General features: G+C 36.1%; 1 protein-coding gene across 1 annotated transcript in view; it reads right to left on the bottom strand.

The window, feature by feature from the left end:
- Positions 1-1776: 1776 nt before the first annotated feature.
- The window catches only part of Ctnna3 (catenin alpha 3), a 1180588-nt gene continuing 1161221 nt past the window's right edge, over positions 1777-21143 (bottom strand). The window contains exon 18 of the mRNA XM_090346411.1: positions 1777-2110. Within this exon, the coding sequence (XP_090202537.1) occupies positions 1823-2110 (288 nt within the window). The 3' untranslated portion in view covers positions 1777-1822. The remainder of the gene's footprint in view (positions 2111-21143) is intronic.

Genomic DNA, 21143 nt, shown 5'->3' on the forward strand with positions numbered 1-21143 from the left:
ATACTTTCAAATGACTAAAGTTCTAAACAAAACCCACATTCGTTGCAGGACCAATTATTTCGTAGATGAGAAATGGGAAAGATTGGATGAGGTCAAATGAACATTAAGATTTTCTAAATCAGATTAATGATTTTTGCCTATGTTGTTCCAGGAGCTGATAAGGTCTTTCAGGGAAAATTCTTTTCTCCCTAGATTTTTAAGTAGATGTTCCTACATGAAAAAGGGTTGTGCTACAGTTACTCTAATCTTAGAAAAGAAAGGAATGGCAGAATTTTAACCAAAGAGACTTTTCAGATGACTTAATTACCCAAAAAGCTCTGAAAGTAGACTACTCTGAGTTTCTGAGTTATCCAATTCCATCTTCACTGCTTTGCTTTACAGGGTAATAAAGAATATAGAATATAGAAAGCAGTTGTTTTCAGCTCCTAAGAAAAACTCAAGCAATCCACCATTTGAGAATTAAACAGTTCACTCTAATAGAAGGAAGTTAACATTTCCTTCAGAACTGCTAAGATCATAACACCATTAATAACACCATTAATAAAATGAATAACATGATTAATAAAATCATATTCCCCTCATAATTAATAGCATGGTTCTTTACTCATCAAAGACAGTTTTGTACATGTGAGCAGGTACAACTGTAATATTAGTATTCTACAGGAGCAAAAGTGAGTAGTGTTAACAAAACCTTATGAATCAAAATCCTGTGACTGAGACAAAGCAAAGCTAAACTCCTTACAGAAAATCCAGCATGTAAAGGAGAGGGAGGAGAGAGAGAGAGAATAAGACAGCATAGTAGACTCTGGGACTATTATGAAGTCCATTATGAACTCAACTATGGATGAGCACAGTTATTGGAGTTATAAAAAGACCCCAATGATTTTTTATTTAAAAGTGTTATTAAAATCAGTCTGGCCTCATTGCCATTAACTCTGCTTTATAGTTCAATGATACAATTCACAGAGTTATATTTTACTCAATGCCAAAAGGTCTTTCAAACTGTCCTTTCCTTTTAATTATAATTGCAAACAGATATAAATGGATTCTTAAGAGTCATACAGAACTCCTTGCACTTCAGTTCTCATAAAATCACACTGGGATGCATTTCATTGTTTCATTTTCCCAACAGATAACTCTTCTTCCCGTGCATTCTCATGGACCTGAACTCAAAAGTTGAGAATTTGCTACATAGAATCCTGAAAGATATGTATACCTGCAATGTCAAAGCTCACTGCAACATCTGTACGGTCCCAAAGCAATTTGAAAGAGAAAGACTGACCTGTAAAATCCTGTGAGTGGCTTGATTGCTCAAACTTGGTAAATTGAGACAATGGTGAAGATTTTTACTATGGCAAAAAATTACATACTTCCCCCAGGTTCAGTGTCAGAAAAAGTTGTGTAGAGAAAGTGTGAAGATGATTTGACAAAGTCATGAGCTCACATCAATATTTCAATTCCCAATAAAAAGAGAGGATGTCTTCAAACTATTATAGATAACCTGACCCGCTGTATCTCCTGCTTTGATTTGGGAATGGATACAAGTAAGTCACTGCGATAGAACAAGCTAAATGACACATGAAGGATTCCTTCATTCAACAAGAAAATATTGATCAACAGCTATTTGCTGTGAGAACATGACAATGACTCCATTCCAAGTACACATTGCCTAAATTGGCTTAGTCCCCAATGTGTTGTTACATTATATGTGTGTTCACACTGAAACCTGGTGTAATTCCAGAACTAAGCAATGGTTTAAAAAATAAAGCCACGTGGTTAGCCAGGGATTTGATAATATGGGCACTAGAACAGAATAGTGGTATCAGTAGATTTGTCTTCCCCTAAATTCATTCATGACTTGTACTGGATGGATTTTCTTCTTTGCAGAGCCTCGTCTGACAGCTGCATAGGTTTCTTCTGGCTTCTCTCTTTTAATTAAGGGTTTCTTTGCGGGAGCCTTCATTCTCCACATCACTATGGGGTGCCGGGGCCCTGCAGGACTCTGGATCCGGATGATCTTGGTGGAGGCTATATAGGACATTTTTACTGTTTGCACTACAGCATTCATTAGATTTTTGGCTGCTTGGATCAGTGAGGTGACGCTGTCCAGCTGTAGGGATGAGAAAAAAAAGAAGAGCTACTGTTCAAGATGAAGAAGGGAAATATAAAGTGGTGTCAAGCTGTAGAGGTAGGAAAAGGCCATTTTAACCTAGAAGTGAATGAGTTAATTCTCATTTTATGCTTATACATAATCACCCACAGCATTCATGCCATTCTTTTGATAAACTACGTACTGTGTAATGTCATGTTCCATAATTTAATATTCTCTGCAATATTACCAATAACATTTGGCAGCTACACATATACACATCTTTCTAATTATGGAAGCCATAAATGTAAAACTAGCATAAGTGGCCACTAATGTTAAAAGTTTTGCAGGACACTTAGAGTTCTTAAATCTGTAAGATCTCTGTCTCTCTTTCTCCCTCTCTCCTCTCTCTCTCTCTCTCTCTCTCTCTCATTTATTCTAGCATGAAGTGTTAACATAATTTACCAAAACTTTATAGTGTGAGGACTAAATTAATTTTGAAGTTTGATGAACTTCAGTAAAAAGTTAAGCAGTCTCCATTTTGTAAAGTTCTGAGAAATCCCCTAACTGCCTCTTCTCAGGAGAACTGTCAGATGCTCCATCAGTTGTTTACTCAGACAGCTAGCAAGGACATTCAAAGGTCATCTCTTGGACTGCAGCTGTGTCCCACAGCTAGCAAGGTCACCTAAGACTAAACTTCTGTGGGAAACCATAGCGTAAGAAACTGAGGCATGTCTCCATGTAAAAGTTAACTAAAACATAAGACTGTGAGAATGAAAACTAAAATTTGTTTATTCTGTACTATAAAAGCTGTGCTAATTCTGTACCGGGGCCTCCAAACGTCACTGGTTTCTAAGGTGCGGGGGACCAACTTCGAGCTTGCTAATAAATGGCTCTTTGTTACTTGCATTGGTCGTGGACTCTGGTGGTGTTGTTGGGCACAACAATAGTCAAGTAAAACTTTCAGATCTCCCATTTTGTAATTTAGAGAACTGATTTAAAAACCCTTATTCTAAATTCTTCAGTGATTAAATAGAAAAAAAATGTGTATAAAAGAAAAAGTATGACATGTAAATTAACTAGCCCAGTGCCAAAGAGTTTACTGGTAATAAATATCATCTTTTTTATTATCTATGAAGACTGATTACTCATGTAAGGATGGAGATTTTGCCCTGCCTGAAACTCTTTATTTTTCTAGATTCTGCATGAAAACAATCTCAGGGAATGATATTCCAAGAATCTTGCAGTATACCTCAGAGCTGAGTGGAGTTCTCTCATTTTTATACAACCATTTTCTCTTCCCTTGTTTCAGTCTGGCAGACTGTCATTTTCAGCCTACTTGAACTGGAAGATGTGCCTCCACTGTCACCCTTCTCATGTGTGCTGTCAGGGTTGAGACTCACTGTTTCTGTAGTTACTGAAACCCATCTGCGGCTACCTGGCCTGGAAATCTATACTTTTGCTGTTCTGGAAGTCTCATTTCACATCAGAATAAATGAGAGAAGCCAAGCAATGAATGGATGTGCCTGGGGCAGTGGTCTAGCTAGTAGCTTCCTAGGAAGAAAATTTAATTAGCTCTATATGAGCCAAACCTGAAACCCTTGAGCAGGTATTAGAAAAAAAAAAGAAAAAGAAAAAGTAAAAACAGCCAACCAAACAGACAAAAGAAGCAAAAACCTATAATTTTAAAAGCAGTAATATTTGGCAACTACACATGTAGCTTTCACTTATTGAAGCCAGAAATGTGAAACTTGTAAATGAAGCAGACAGGTCCAATATTTTACAAATATGAAATAGGATTTTATGAACTGCTCACATGTGAAATGCAAGACACTTAGAGTTTCTAAATCTATACACAGTTTAATAAATACTAAGTTGTGATCAGGATAGCATACTTAGTTACTAAATCACTAAACTGACAGTTTGCAAGCTAAAATGTCCGCTTCAATAATGAATAGGGTTTGTTAAAAAATTAATTAATACAAAAACTTCCTGAAGCCCTGTTCTACTCAGAAAGGGTTTTCAATTCGTGAATTTTACCAAAAGAAGGAACAAGTTTTCCAAAAGATGGAATAGTCTTTGAGGCTTTTTGGAGAGGGCATCTGTCATACATGAGAGTATTAGATTCTTCAGGAGGATTCTTTAACCCTATGAACTCTTTCACAATATTAGATCCTAGGGATAACCTGTCAGTCAGGATTTCACTGATATCTCTAGATTTCTCACTCTAAAATATATCTTCTCTTCCCTTTGTTTTAATACTATAATCTTATCCTTGATACATTGATACATTGTTTTGATTTCATCTCCTTTTGGCTTTTCCACGCTAGTACTATTGATAAACCACCAAGGGAGAATATTCAAGTTCGGTCTGGACTTGCAAAAAGGAAAATGGCTTCTTTTCTCTCTCCAGTCACTACCTGTGCCATTGTGATCTATTCTGCTGATTTCTGACAATCCTTTTATTGTAAAATCCCAAATGACAATAGTAAAATCTTCTTCTCTGTGTGATTCAGAAAAAAAATAACAGGCCAATTACCCCTCTAGGAGAGCATGAAGACTACTTTTGTAGACAGATTAGGACAATTGCTCAAAGAACACTGTTATTTTTATGAGGGGGACTGAAAGGACATGTTAAGAAGATCACCGAGGTCTAAGAACTCTGAGTGCTAAGATGTATAACTCTCAGCTATTAGTCAAATCACAAGCCACACAAGCAGTAGGCTTGCTAATGATCAGGAATTGTGTTCAATGTCCAGGCTGCAGCAAAGGTCTAGACTTAGACAATAGACTATGGGCAATTTAGTGTCTGCCAAAAACTTATTAAATAGTTTTACTTGAATTGAAAAGATCCCTTAAGAAAAGGATTTACCAGAGTCCTCTGTGGAAAGACATAGATGATTGTGAGTGAGATGTACTATTTTGGGCTTTGTTTTCCACTTAGGGACATTTCTAGGTGAATAGTAAGAGATCATGTCCAATAAATTATTATTCTAATAATGGGGCTTGACATTTTTATGAATGCTATGTTTATCTGAATTCAAGACCCTTACTCAATAAGTGTTGTAACCCACACAAGCACAATACTTAAAAGGCACATGTTTGGATTTTTGGTTCAAAGAATAAAGGCAGTTTATAATAATTGTGGTTATCTATTGTATTCTGTTGAACATGATAGCACACCTATGATGAACCTACTATTATTATCTTCTTTTTTATAGTTGAGGAAACAAAAATGGAAGAATTAGTAAATTATTCAAGGTACACACACAACTAGTAAATGTTCAGTTTTGAAATTTGAATAAAGGCAGTTTAGATACACTTAATGGTTTGCTCAGTATACAGCCTTGCCCTCACAATATTAACGCAGAGTCTAATATTTTAAAATCGCTTCTAAGAAAATTCATCTTAACTTTCTAGTACATACCAGTACCAGGAACAAAAACGATATTTCATATTTCACTGGCCAAGGTATTTACTTATTAAGATAGTAGTTTGAACTAGCATTGTTGGTTCACACCTAGAATCCTAGATACCAATGAGGCTGAGATTTCAGGATTGTGGTTCAAAGCCAGGTAAAGTATATTATTTCTCTTTTTTTAAAGATTTAAAGATTAACATTGATTCTTACATCATATTTTAAATGTTATGTTTAACAAATGAGTATTGAAGAAGGGATTATCTATATACAATCACTAGCACATAGATTTTAGACCATAATTAAAACTAAGCTGAGGGTTTGTATGGCATAGATACATATCAATCTATTTCTAATTAACCAGCAAAAAGCCAGAAGTGAAGGTTTGGATTTAGTAGTAGAGTGTCAGCTTTGAGTAAAAAGGCAAGGCACTGAGTTCAATCCCCAGTACATATACAAAAGCAACAACAAAAAACAAAACAAATCAAAAAAACAAAACAAAAAAAGGGATGTATGAAAATGTTTATTTTGTATTAATTTCTTTTTTGTTGTTGTTTTTTTTTAATTTTTTTATTGTAATTAGTAAAAGAGTTACATGATATTTGCCAGATAGAAGGTGCATTAATTCACATACATTGATACCCTTTCACATGTCTTAGTACCCATTTCCCTCCCCCCCACACACCCCCCACCCATCTTGGTTTTCCCCCCTTCCTTAACAAATTTCAAATATCCAAATACAAATAAATTCAATATATCAGATAACAAAGTGAGATACTACACCAATATGAAATAACCAAGGGACAGCAAAGGAGATGAGAGACAACATAGTACATTAAGGACAACAATCATTCATTATATGGTTTTTGTTTCAATATCCTGGAGGTCCTTTCAATTAGCTTCACATTATATGTCCTTATGTATCAAGATTTTGCTCTATTGCAAATCTCTGCTAGTAGAGCCCAAGGTTTCTACTGATTATGACAAATGAGGGAAACCATTGAGCCTAAGTTCCTTTGAGTCTGGCTTACTTCACTTAATATGATTTTTTTCTAAGTCTTTCCATTTCCTAACAAATGGGGCGATGTCATTTTTTCTGACAGCAGCATAGAATTCCATTGTGTACAAATACCACAACTTGTTGATCCACTCATCAACTGAGGGACATCTAGGTTGGTTCCATATCTTTGCTATGGTGAATAGTGCTGCAATGAACATTGTTGTGCTAGTGGATTTAGTATGCCCTAGATTCTGGATGGTTGGGTAAATGCCAAGTAGTGGAATTGCTGGGTCACAGGAGAGCTCTATGTTTAGTCATTTGAGGAACTGCCATACTGCTTTCCATAGTGGTTGAACGAGTTTGCACTCCCACCAACAGTGTAGTAGGGATTCCTCCTGGCCACATCCCCTCCAGCATCTGTTGTTATTAGTTTTCTTGATCCTGGCCATTCTAACTGGAAGGAGGTGAAATCTTAGACTTGTTTTGATTTGTATACCTTTAATGACCAGAGATGTCGAGCATTTCTTCATGTGTCTATAGGCCATTCTTCTTTCTTCTTCAGAGAAGATTCTCTTTAAGTCTTTGGCCCATCTGTTGATGGGATGGTTGTTTCTTTCGAGTATAGTTTTGGAGTGATTCAATTTTTTGAGCTGTTTGTTTGCCTTAGTTTTGCAACACAGACCAGCATATGGTTCTCTGAGTATTTTTTCTTATAACTGTTTCAGTTTTCAAGTCCCCACCTAAATCCTTTGGAAATGAGATTACAATAGATTATATTAAAGGGCATTTGTGTATGTGTGGTCAGTTAATTACACAAAGTAACAATTTCTACAGAGAAATAATGACCCATGTGGTCTTTGCACCTAACTGTGGGCTTTCTACCATGCATTTAGTTGTATTTCTAGACTTATCTAATTATTGCATTGGTGTACTACAAAAATGTTTAAATAACTTATTCTTTTAGAAAAAGTACATTAACAAATTCACTGTTTTTAGGATATATACTCTGTGCTTCTTTGGAGGCACTAATTTTATCACAATACTTCTTTAACATATTCTTTTATTTTTGAGTTGATTTTTTTGAAAGATGGCCTCTGGTAAAAATCTCCCTTTTCAGATTTATTCAAATATGCTAAAGAGCCAGTCTGGCTTAACAAGAAAAATCCAATAAAAAGCTTTCTTAAAGCTAGTTATATGGTGTTACACCACCAAATTGGAGTTGTCAAGCTCATAATTAAATGAGGGAGAAAGCAGGTCTTCTTTTGACCATGAAAAGTTTTTCCAGTGAACCTACAATATGCTTCCACAGAACATGAAAAGAAAGCAAAAAAGGACAACTTTATTTGATAGGAGTAAAAACAATGTATATATTAACTAAAATCTGAACACTTCCAAGGACCAGATGTGAAATGAAATTTGACATTTATTCAGTTGTAATCTTCTCCTGTCAAAAAAAGCATTTTCTAAGTAAATTCTCCTCTCCCCCCACATCCCAATGTAGATACTCTACACCAAAAACATGTGTATGTTGCTTTAAAATGCAATACTCTTAAACATAATACCCATTCAATTCAGAGTACCCATAGCTACCCAGAATGTATTTTGATTTTGTTTGGAAGAGCCAGTTATAAAAAAAATATACAGATTGATCAAGTTTCGCCCACCCCTGTCTTAACCATAATGACAAATAGTAAGCTGAAAAGCTAATTTTCTGTATTAATCATTTCCTTAAATACCCTCTTCAAGAGGTGTTAAGATCTTCTCTCCCAGGAAGATTTTATCGAAGTGGACTGGGTTTCAAATAATTCTCCTAGCCCAGCATCAGGGTTTGAAGCTTTATTGTTGCTTTTCTCAGGCAGCAGTCATAACCTTACAGTCATGTTCAATCTGGCATTTTAACCATGTCACAAAGTCAATGGGCTAAGAGAGGAAAAAAAAAAGGAGGGGCTGGGAGTTTGGCCTAGTGGTAAAGTGCTTGTCTAGCATGCACGAAAACCCAGGTTTGATTCCTTAGTACCACATATATGGAAAAAGCCAAAAGTGCTTCCTGGCTCAAGCGGCAGAGCTCTAGCCTTGAGAAGAAGCCCAAGGATAGTGCCCTGGCCCTGAGTTCAAGTTCCAGGAATGGCAATCAATCAATCAATCAATCAATAGAAAAAATAATTAGAAAAAAGGACTGGTCCCCTTCTGTGATCTGACACTGGTCTATCATAATCAAGTTCTTCTTAAGAACTTGTTTAGTATGTATTTACATGCAATACTTTATATATTATAGATTTATTGTATACATGTTAAATATATAACCAATACATTAATTTGATAGTTAACTTTGTATTTCTGGTTTCATCCAAATTATGTTTACAAGATCAATTTTAATTCCTTTTCTTACTATGTTGTTGCATAAAATACCATATGGTAGTTTTTACAGGCGTGGTGGCTCACAGCTGTAATCCTAGAAACTCAGGAGGCTGAGATCTGAGGATCAAGGTTAAAAGCCAGCCAAGGCACTAAAGAACATGAGACTCTTATCTCCAATTAATCACTAGAAAATGGGAAGTAGGGCTGTGACTCAAGGGGTAGGGCAGTAACCTTGAGCTGAAAAGCTCAGGGACAGCACCAAGTTCCAGAGTTCAAGCCCCATGACCTACAAAAAAGTAGGAAATTTGGTATTATGTTATACATTTTTCAGTTGAACAAATCTATAGCATGGCATTATACTTGACAAGGCAATTACTGAGTTATGAGGATACAATCTTTAGTTTTTTTTCAGATACTCCTGATAAAAAGAGTTCTACTGTCCTAGATTTTCCTGCACAAGTGCTTCAGTTGACATTTCATCCACATTTTTGTCTGTTTTTCCATTTTGGATTATATATTATATATATTCATATATTTCAGTTCTGGCTGCCTTTGTATGATTACTTCTTGGCCCACTAAGTACTCTACCATTTCTGTCACACATTAGTCCTTCCTATATTAGTTGTAGTAAAGATTGGGTTTCCCACTTACTTTTCTAGACTGGCGTTGAATCTTGACCTACCTTTCTGCCTCATGAGTAGATGAGATTATAGACATGTACTACAATGTTCAGCCCTCATGATGTTTTAATGAGTTATCTGTTAAATACTTGAACCCAATTGTAAACTTATTTATTTCTTTCTCTACCCCAGCTATAAATTGCTTTGTATATCTCGAAGTGTTGTATTACATAAGGTGTATAAGTTGCCAATCTTTTCTTCTAATCTAAATTTCTACTTTTTTTAGTATTTCAAAAAGTACATATTTTTTAATTAATTGAGTCTAAATTACAATTTTTCTTTTCTTATGTGCAATAACTTTGTGGTCTTCCTGAGAATATTTTTACTACTAGAAGGAAGGCAAAGATTTACTTTATGGTTTGGGGTTTTTTTTTTGAGACATTTGAGGTTTTAGATTTGTTTTTAAAATTATATTTAACTTTGTGTTGATGTTTTCTTATTGAGTGATCTAGATTATATTTTTTATTATAAATGCCCAATTGTTCAATCACCATTTGGTCAAATTTTTTAAAAAAAAATTACCTTGAAATTGCTATCAAAATCAAATTGACCATAAGCATTTAGGTCTATTTTTGGAGTTTCTAGATTCTCTTTTGTGTATCTGTCTTTATTCATGTACCAAAAAATCACACTAATATCATTTTCTCTGAGGAGAGTTCCTAGGCATGGATGGGCCCTACTCTTTATATCCCACCAGATAATCTATATTGCATTTCACACTAAGAGTCATGTAGACAAAGACTACTTATTATTTATTTGATTTTTTAAAAATTACTTTACCTGGACCAAGGAGATAATTGTCACATGAATAAATGAAATGGAATTTTATCTATATAGATTATAGAACTATTAGAGCAGAAAAATATGCAAAAATATTTTCAAAAGGTAGACAGGACTTCAACTAACCTTTTGTGTTCTGCCATGAGACAGTGATTTTCAGATATTTATACCCAAAGTTTATCTACTAGGAAGTTGTTGATCTCCTAAAAGCAAATCTTAATCATATATTATTTATATACATAAGTATGTTGAAACATACTTTTTAATAAATTCTTACAAGGGAATTGGGGAAAAAACCATGAGAAGGGGTATCAATGTGCAAGTAGTAATGCACCTACTACCTGAAGAATGTAACTGTAACCCCTCTATATATTATCCTGACAATAAAATATAATAAATAAAATAAGCACAGAAAGAAAGAAATCTTTACATTCCTGCCTCTCATTGGGCCTGGTTACCATCCCAGCTACATAGAAAGGTCAGACCTGCCAAGAGGATTGTAATCGGAAACTATAGGAGCAAAAAAATTCTAATAACCAATAAGAGGCCAGACATTATTTTCTGGCAGAGTAAAATAACATTGTTGTTGGATTTGTCTTCCAAACTTATATTCTCTATACTAGGAGACTTTGTTTTAATAAAGAATTCTGAAATTTAAAAAGATACATACATAAGAAATGGGTCTAATTGTAAGAACGAAATTTATGTTTTGTAATACATAACTTAGGTTTGAACCCCAGATACCTAAGCGTTACATAAGCAACTTGAGAAGAAATGAATTACATTATTTGAGCCCCAGGTTTCTTTTCAGTAGCATTACTGTAAAGGAAGCACATTTTTGTGTAGTTGTGAGAATTTGCTGCCTTCTTAAAAAGTAAAATTTTTAAGGTGAATCTGCTAATAATACAATGCCAAATTACTGGTATTTCAGTGCAACTAGAGTGATGACAATTTCTATTATTGAAATTTTAGCAACATCTTAATAACAGCTCTTCAAAATTAGAAGTGAGTTAGGTGCTTGTGACTCATGCCATTGCCTACATTGCCTTTGGGATGTATGGTGTCTCCCATCATCAGATTTGACGTGTACATTGCCTGGCCACCAGGCTGCTACAGCCTGTAAGGATTACTAGTATGTACTCTGTCAGTTGAAATCAAGAATAAGAAGCAACAATATTACCTCCTAGTATTATTGATCCTTACTAAAGGCAGAAATCAAAGGGGGGTAGGTAACAAGATCAAATAGTCCTTAGAAAATTTCCCAACAAGAAGCCTAGAGCAAGAGGGCTGTGATCTCAGGTATGAGTCCTGGGATATGCCAGGTATAAAGAAATGCACCTTAAGGAAAACAAAGTATCTTAAAGATGATTGTCTTCTATTTCTTTCAGGCAAAAATTAAAAATATTAAAGCTTTGCATTTGAGAGAATATGAAGGGTTAGAGAATTATCTGCAATGGGGAAATAAGCAAAAGTTCCCTGAATTTAGTTTCTTTTCAAGTCAAAAATTTCTTCAAGCATGCCTACAGTGCCTTATAAAACACAAAACAACCTTCCAGAGTCTTTCTGTGGATAAGCACAGCTGTCTCCGAGGCGAGGGGATGAGGTTCACATACATTTCAGAGCAGCTGGTAGTTGCCCTTCCAGCTGCTTGGAAAATGAGAAACTTTTTTGGCACCACGCCCCAACCCCAAAGCAGTAGGCATCTGAGCAAATCCTCAGATGCTGGAGTTGAGCAGGCAGTAGAAACATGAAGCCATATGTGTTTTAATCACTCTGATCTTTGTCTTTGTGTAAATTCAAAAAATAAAGCCCATAGTGTTAGTTGAGTGACTGTGTAAGGGAGCAGAGAGGGAGGATGTACAAATGCTGGGTTAAGAATTGGAGTTCTGGAGACAAGCCTGCCTAAATCCAGAGTCTTTCTCTGGGCATGCTTATTTGTCTATAAAATGTAAACAACAACCATCACCTTACAGAATAAATATAAGGATGGGATTCAATAATCCAGATTAAGAACATACACTGGTTAACAATGTCATCTGCATGACAACCATTGACCAAGCATGGAAAACCAACAGCTTCCTTTTGCAATTGCAATCACAGACATTGAGTGAGACAAGATGACATGGTATTTGCTTTTCATGTGTGTCAAGAATTGCAAATATGATCTAGAAACCTAATAGTATCCTTTGAGGCAGACATTGTTTTTCTCACTTACCAGGTAAAATATCTAAGATACTTACTAGAAAGGCTACTGGCACAGTTCATGTGGGAAAGGCCCTGACTATATCAGGAACACAGTCCTGAGTTCAAACCTCTTTAGAACCCAGTTTTGGGGGAAATATACCTAACAATAGTTTTGAAAACTGCAAAGTGTGTGTGTGTGTGTGTGTGTGTGTGTGTGTGAAAGAGAGAGAGAGACAGAGACAGAGAGAGAGAGACAGAGAGAGAGAGACAGAGAGAGAGAGAGACAGAGACAGAGAGAGAGACAGAGAGAGCGAGCTTAATTCATATGTTTAGGATTTTCTATTCTGTTCTCAGTCTCCCCTTCGAATTTGAACCACCACAGGTTCCACAAATGTAATAATATAATAACAGCACAGGTATGATCATGAAGGCAGAATGAGGTTTTCTGGTTGGTTTGAATGTAGGGGACCAGACAATTGATACATTTCAATTACAGTAGCCATCATTTGACAGTAATCATAATTGTTCAAACACTGAAATTGGAAAATAAGTTACTGATTTTCTTCACAAGTTAGAATACCTGGGAGTTTATTCCTCTGATTACATCAGTTCATTCCCATGTACTCTGATCTACTCTCTGGAATGAAAGGAAAAGGGGTAAAGTTTAAACCAAGCAATCAATTTGGAAGCCAAACTTATTAATATAGTCTTCAGTGAAATGTGCCTCTTCAGAAGAAATATGTTATGAATCTGACTATATCACAGCAAGAAAAATGAAAACAACATGTTTGAGATATTTTCCTCTAGAATTCAGAGACAAAGATTAATTAATAAATCAGCAGACTACTGGAGAAGCAAATGGTCCAAGTTTAAAACTTCTCTGTGCCATCTGTTCTTTGAGTGACTTTGGGTGATTAATTTCTTGGTTCCTTAGAGTCTTTGTCTGAAATATAAGTATAGTAATTGTGTTTTGTTAATAAAATTGGCATCACACACACATGTGCGCGGGCACACACACATACATTTATGTGTATATACGTGTGTATACTAAACCTTTGGACTAGTGTCTGATACATTTTATCTTCTAGACATTCATTATAAGTGCCTCCAATATTGCCTGCATGACTCAGCCGGATGCTCTGAACTACTCTGAAATGTAAACCCATTTCTTCAACTCTGTGATCACTTCGTTAACACAAATCAACAACTCTGTATGAACTATGGGCATAGCCTCCCATTCATTTCCTGGGAATTATCTCCTTCTAAAAATGACTTCCAAATTATCTTCCTAAAATGTTGATAATTGTTTTACTTTATGTTTCTGTTTTAGAGACTTTTAGTGCAGTATGAATGACCATGGGATAAATTCTAGCATATTCAACATGTGATATTTCCAAGTGAGTGGGCAAAACCTTATTTTTCTGTTTTGTTCTTTTCTGGAGGCATACAAAGATAATAAACATGTCACCATGACTTTGTTTAGGGTGTTTCTTTCCTCATACATGTCACATTCCTTCACCAAGATTCAGCTCACTTATCTCAGGAATTCTTCAGTGAAATAGTGAAGACTAGAGTCCTCCAGTGGTGTACACACACACACACACACACACACACACACCACACATACACACACACCACACACACACACACACACACACACACACTTTAATTGTAACGCTAACAAAGGTGACTCACTGTGTCCTCAGCCTGTCCATCAGGGAAACAGGTGTAAAACTCAAGGGCTAAGAACAAACCAACTCTAATTGTATTTGGTTGTTGGCTTCCATTTACACAGTGACTACACAGTTTGAAAGATTGTAGAAAATGAAATCCTTTTCCTTTGATTCTTCAGATAGGGTAAGTCATGGCATTTTATAAGCTTACAATAAATAGAATAATAAAAGTAGACTAGTCAAAATAAGACAGAAAATGTAAGTACCAAATGAATCAAATCAAGTCCAGACTTATTGCCTACTATTGAAAGAGAAAAAAAAGTAAAGAAAAAGAGGAAAGTCTCCACTGGCTCATGCCTGTAATCCTATTTACTCAGGAGGATGAGAGCTGGAGATTGTAGCCCATAGCCAGCTCAGACAGAAAAACCCATTCGAATCTTGTCTCCAATTAACCATCAAAAAGCCAGAAGTAGAATTGTGGCTTAAGTGCTACAGTACAATGCTAGCCTTAAGCAATATAATTCAGGGACAGTGCCCACATCCTGAGTTCAAGCCTCAGAACCAACACAAACCAACTAATACAAAAACCATAAACTAGCTTCTCGAGTTTTGCTTTGTGTGAAATCAAAAGCATTCAAAAAGAGAGAAGCCACTGATTCAATGATTCAAATGCTACGTGAATGTCTTTTAAATACTGTTAAGGTATATATTGGTTAATAAATGTTGGAGTACAGGCACATAAAATTATTCCTGAGGGAAATCTGAAAAATGAATAATCTTCTGAATTAAGTAATTCTCATCCTTGGACCTTTGATTGCATTAAAACAGGATTCTAAAGCTTTATTTATTTTCCTAACTTGGATGTTTAAGAAGGTTTCATAAGTCATCTGAAAGGAAGCAGCAGAATTGTTAACCTACTACCATCAAGATGAGAATATATAAGTATATCATCTTTCTTTAACAGGATCGGGATTCTTACTCATCTGTCAATTGGATGATGCAAAAACACAGCTATGTCAAGAATCAGCTCATCCCATCTCTCAACTTGACCCTGTCGACTGGAGTGAAGGAGGCAGAAAGGTTATTTGAGGCTGAAAGGGGATTGGCTAGAGGACTGACAGAGGACGTCTGATTTATTTTCTTTCTCTTCCTTGAATTTTCCAAAGACTGGCCACTAATGTTCTCTCTGGATCTCAGCCCCGAATTTATTGAACCTTTGTGTCTGAGCCAATTTACCCATCCTTTTTATTATTCTACACGCTGTAATCTGAAACCAGTTTGGGCTGGAGGTATTACAGCCTTATAAGGCATCTTGGGCAGGGACCTTTCTGACTTTACCCCTCATCCTGTCATAGGTATACTCAGCTGTCCTCTGCTGACTCTCCCGGTTATGTCTTAATTTATAATCTGCATCTAGAAATAGTGCAGCAGAGTAGAAAGATATCATCACTCACAAGGCCAAGAGGCTCAAGGTTCAGTGTTCACTTCGGGTACTAAACACTTTTCTTCCATTCTTTGAGTTCGAGATGTTTTGTGTGCAGTAGACAGGTTGGACTAAATTGTGGATGAGATGCCTTCTAGATCTACAATGATGAGAATCTTAATTACAGTAGGCCATTAGTTACTCGTGGTTGCAAAGAGTGCACTGTTGAGAAACCACAATGGATGCTCAAACTGCACAGAGTTCTGTACACTAGTATGACCCAAGTTTAGGGCTACCATAGGGATACAATATCCACAGGGGGCATGCCACATTATTGTCCCAATAATGGTGTGATGATTACATAACTGAATACAATATATTTGTTTATATCCACAAATTTATGGTTCCAAAGAGACTGGCAATGACTAACAAAAACTGAACGCTCAGGAAGTCCTGATGGTATTTGATGAATTTTTCCTAATATCACTCAACTTCCATTAAAGAAGTGCCACTTTAAAATAAATCTAAACATTTTGTTTTATCACTTAAATCAAGCAGATGAACTTCTGATAGCCTCTCATTTAGGCACCATTTGCTTTTTAGGAGGCATGGTCTTTATGTAGTTCTGGGAAACAAAACAGCAGATCACACAATAATTTAAACCTAACTAGCTTGTATGGAAGCTTCTTCACAGCAAATTACCATACAGTGCATTTAATCTTTTCTTCAGTTATGTGATTCTGGAGTTTTACTTCAGGGCCTCATGCATGTTAGGACATGACTGTTATTGTTGAGCGTACCACTGGCTATACATTTTTTTTTGCCAGTCCTGGCTTGAACTCAGGTCAGGACCTGAGCATTGTCCTTGGGCTTTCTCAAGGCTAGAGGCTCTGCTACTTGAGCCACAGTACCACTCCCAGGTTTTTTTTTTACATATGTAGTACCAAGGAATCAAACCCAGGTCATCTTGCATGCCAGGCAAGCACTCTACCAACTAGGCCAACTCCCAGCCGCGCCATACTTTTGTTGGTTACCCTTCAAACAGGGTGTTATGACTGTATCTGCCTGTTTTGACCTCAAACCATAGCTCTAATGCTCTCAGATTCCAGAGCAGCTGAATTACAAGCATGAGTCCCGGATTCCAATCCCAAGGATATATACATATATATATATATATATACCATCTATATGATATTACACATATATGATATCATATATCATATTCTATACATATGATATTCTATATAATTTCTCATTTCATTTTATTTTTGTCAGTCATAGGACTGGACCCTACCCCTTGAGCATCAGCACCACTTCTGGATTTATAGAGGTTAATTGGAGATAAGAGGCTCACCGACTTTAGTGTAGTGCCCGTAGTGGCTTTGAACCGCAATACTTAGATTTCAGCCTCCTGAGTAGCTAGGATTAAAGGCGTGAGCCACTGCATCTAGCTTTCTTAATTTTGACTGCACTTGTTTAAAACCATGTTTGACAAGCCTACCTAGGGGAGGGAGGGTGGTTACTGTACTTTCTCTCTGAGTTTTCCGACAGAGATTTTAAAATTACAACAAATTCCAGCTAGAAGCTACTGATTCCTTGAATCCTCATGTTGGATTCCTTAAAATATGCAAACTTAATATTTGTTGCACGTTCCTTTGATTTAATAGAGATTTTGAGGAATAATTCATACTAATATCTCTGGCAGTCCCTGCAAATTGACCTTGCCCAAATCTACTATAATTCTGAGAATGAGTCTTGTCCTCTAAGGCTGCCATCCCTGGGGTTAACGTTCTAAACTCTCAATGAACAAGTAAAAATATCATATAGACATATTTACCTTAAGCTCTCAAACCACCATTTCTATACATTTTATTATATAAATAAGTGAGGATTCACTGAAATGTGATTATTTTAAGAACAAATTTTATTTTTTCCTAAGAACATTATTTGAAACAAACTACAATATGGTGGCATCTTGGATAAAAGTAACCTGAATACAAACACATTTAAATTTGACTTGGCATGTGTGCTTAGCTAACTGCTCTACCACTTGCATAACTCTAAGCCTGTATTTTCTCTGGTTATTCTGGAGATGGAACCTAGATGACTATCTTCCCCAAGCTGTGTTTGAATCATGGTCCTCCAGAATTGTGAATCATGAGTAGTTAAAGTACTATTCTACATTATTCCAAACTAAGTGGAAGTTTAGAAGCTATCTAAGGTTTAATCATTGATCCATAAATAGGTTTGTAAAACTTGCAATGGTTTAAACACAAACATACATACACATACACACACACACACACAGAACACATGCACAGGCATATGCATGTACCCCCCCATATATATCCATGTATACACACAGACATACAGACACATACATACACACACATGAGTGTTCTTTCTTATCTTAATCAACTTTTCACATTCACTCCCTGTCATATAAAATATTTAAGTCATTGTGACCAAAAACTCCTTGATAATCGTTATTATTTATTTTACATTTATCATCTCAAAAATATGCATTCTTAATACATTTAATTTGGCAACAAACCAAACAAATCTTATATATATATATATATATAATTAAAGCCCACTTATAGGTAGGGAAATGGAGGTTAATGAATTCTTTCCAAGATCACAAATCTAATTAAACCTTAGAGAGAACATTTACATAGTAAAAATATAAGCAGTGCTTATTACTTACTAAATATCACTCAATAGTAATTTATATCATTTAACCATCATATATCTAAACTTGGTGGTGGTACAATTGGCAATCCTGTTTTACAGATGAAGCACAAAAATGGTTGGTTACAAACCTTATGAAGAACAGGAAGCACATCCATACAAGCTGGACTCACAGTCCATGTGCCAAGCAAGGCAAATTCACATTCCCACTCAAACTACCTAAGACAAACTTAGATCATCTATCTCTCTATCATCTTTTTCTATCACTCCTCTCTCTCTTCCCCCCCTCTCTCCTCCTTTCCCTCCCTCTCTCTTTCCCTCCACCTCCTCTCCGGCCAACTCACATCCTCACCCTCTCTACCAACCTAACACCAACTTACATCTATCTCCTCTCTGTCTAGCCAAGTGCATATTTCTCTATACATAATCATCTTTATAACAGCATACATAATGGCACTTCCCATAGCAGGATGTTTGGAACACAGAAGCTCACCAACTCGTTCCCATGCAGAAAATAAAGAAAGAGACTATATCTTTGCTATTAGCCAAGCAAGGGAAGTGCAATGTGCTATTGAAATGCCAATGAATACATCTGGATTACAGGTTTGTATAAAGGAGACAGCCACACATCATGAAGACATAAACCCTGGGTTCAGCTCTAAGTTCACAATGTTACTCTTGATACCTGTTAATTAGTTCACTGTCCCTCCCTTTCTGCATTTCACTAACTTTATTACATTGACTGTAGTCTTTATGTTCCCAAATACGATTGTGATAGGTATTACAAAAAGGACATTAGCACAAAGTAATCCAATATAAGCTAAGTAAATTCCTTACATGTGAGCCAGTAGATAAAATGGCTAGGAATAAAAGCTTTGTAGTCAGAAGAGAAATGCAGTAAGTCTTAGCTCAATTGCATACTAATTATGTAAACTCAGGGATCAATTAATTTTTTCCATATGTTCTAACTAATAATAATAACAGCTTTCATAATGTTGTTTAAAAATTGATTACAATGGGGGTGGGGGAGATGGAAATGGGGACCAAGACATGAGAAAAGGTATCAATGTATGTGAATTAATGCACCTTCTATCTGGCAAATATAATGTAACCCTTCTATTAATTACAATAAAAATATATGAAAAAATCGATTACCATAGGGTCGGGAGTTTGGCTTAGAGGTAGAGTGCTTGCCTAGCATGCATGAAGACCAGGGTTCAATTCCTTGGTACCACATACATAGAAAAAAGCCAGAAGTGGTGCTGAGGCTCAAGTGGTAGAGCTCTAGCTTTGAGAAAATCCAAGGACAGTGCTTAGGCCCTGAGCCCAAGCACAGGACTGGCAAAAATAAAATAAAATAAAAATTGATTACAATAATGCATGTAGAGAACTTGAAGCATTCTCTAGTAAATATATATATGTGTGTATATATATATATGTATATCATATAACCCTTATTTGACCATTAGTGCTAATAGCTGCTTTAATACACATTGTGATATAGCTCCTTGGAAGATGATGTCACCCAGAGGATAGCTAAGGTACAGATGTCATGCTGATAGAAGTCCTAATGGAAAAGAATACTTTCCCTGAAATAATTTAAGAGGAAAAACAACTCCCAGAGAAGGGATCTCTCCTTGCTTTCACCCAACAACGTTGCTGAGTGGATGGAGCATGTGCCTCCATTCTCACTCCCATACTCGCTCACATCCTGGCTCACAGACCCATAGACAATGCATCAGGCCTCAAAGATATATGCATAATTGACAGACACAGGATTGTGGTTTCATCTCTTTGAACATCAGACACGTGTTTACAAAGCACATTGTGAGCTTTGAAATCATCATCATCATCATCATCATCATCATCATCATCATTATCATCATCATCAAGTAACCAAATGTGTTTCCTGCTTAAAATGGGCATGCATAATGATTAAAGCTTCAGGAGATATAAGCCATCACTTGTATAAAATGGAGTTGTATATGTGCACGCCACATGAGCTGGTGAAAAGATAAAAAGGTGACCATGATGACAGTTCTATGCCCTGAAGAAAATCACTCCAGTATGTATTCCTACAACTGTTACAACACCAGCATTTTCTTTTAACTGTAGTATTTAAATAAATCAGCCAGACAGGTTGAATCTTTCTAAATAAGGACCCAGAAACACAACAAATCAAAGAAAGTCTCGATAAGTAGGACTATATTAAACTGCAGAGCTTCTGTATGGCAAAGGACATAGCTAGCAAACTAACTAGAAAGCCTACAGAGTGGGAGAAGGTCTTCACTATCCATACAACAGACAAAGGCCTCATATCTAGAATATATCAACAGCTCAAAAAATTAAATCACTCCAAAACTAATCTCCAAAGAAACAACTATCCCATTCATTGCAGGACTATTTACCATAGGAAAGATATGGAACCAACCCAGATGTCCCTCACTTGATGAGTGGATCAACAAGATGTGGTATTTGTACACAATGGAATTCTATGCTGCTGTCAGAAAGAACAACATTGCCCCATTTGTTAGGAAATGGAAAGACTTAGAAAAAATAATATTAAGTGAAGTAAGCCAGACTCAAAGGAACTTAGGCTCAATGGTTTCCCTCATTTGTCATAATCAGTAGAAACCTTGGGCTCTACTAGCAGAGATTTGCAATAGAGCAAAACCTTCATACATAAGGCCATATAGTATGTTGCTAAATGAAAGGACCTCTAGGATACAGAAACATAAGCCATATAATGAATGATTGTTGTCCTTAAGGTACTATGTTATCTCTCAGCTCTTTTGCTGTCCCTTGGTTATCTCATATTGTTACAGTATCTCACTTTGTTATCTGATA

The sequence above is a fragment of the Megascapheus bottae genome, chromosome 15 (assembly GCF_031878675.1).
Source record: "Megascapheus bottae isolate mThoBot1 chromosome 15, mThoBot2.hap1, whole genome shotgun sequence".
In the NCBI taxonomy this organism is placed as follows: Eukaryota; Metazoa; Chordata; class Mammalia; order Rodentia; family Geomyidae; genus Megascapheus; species Megascapheus bottae.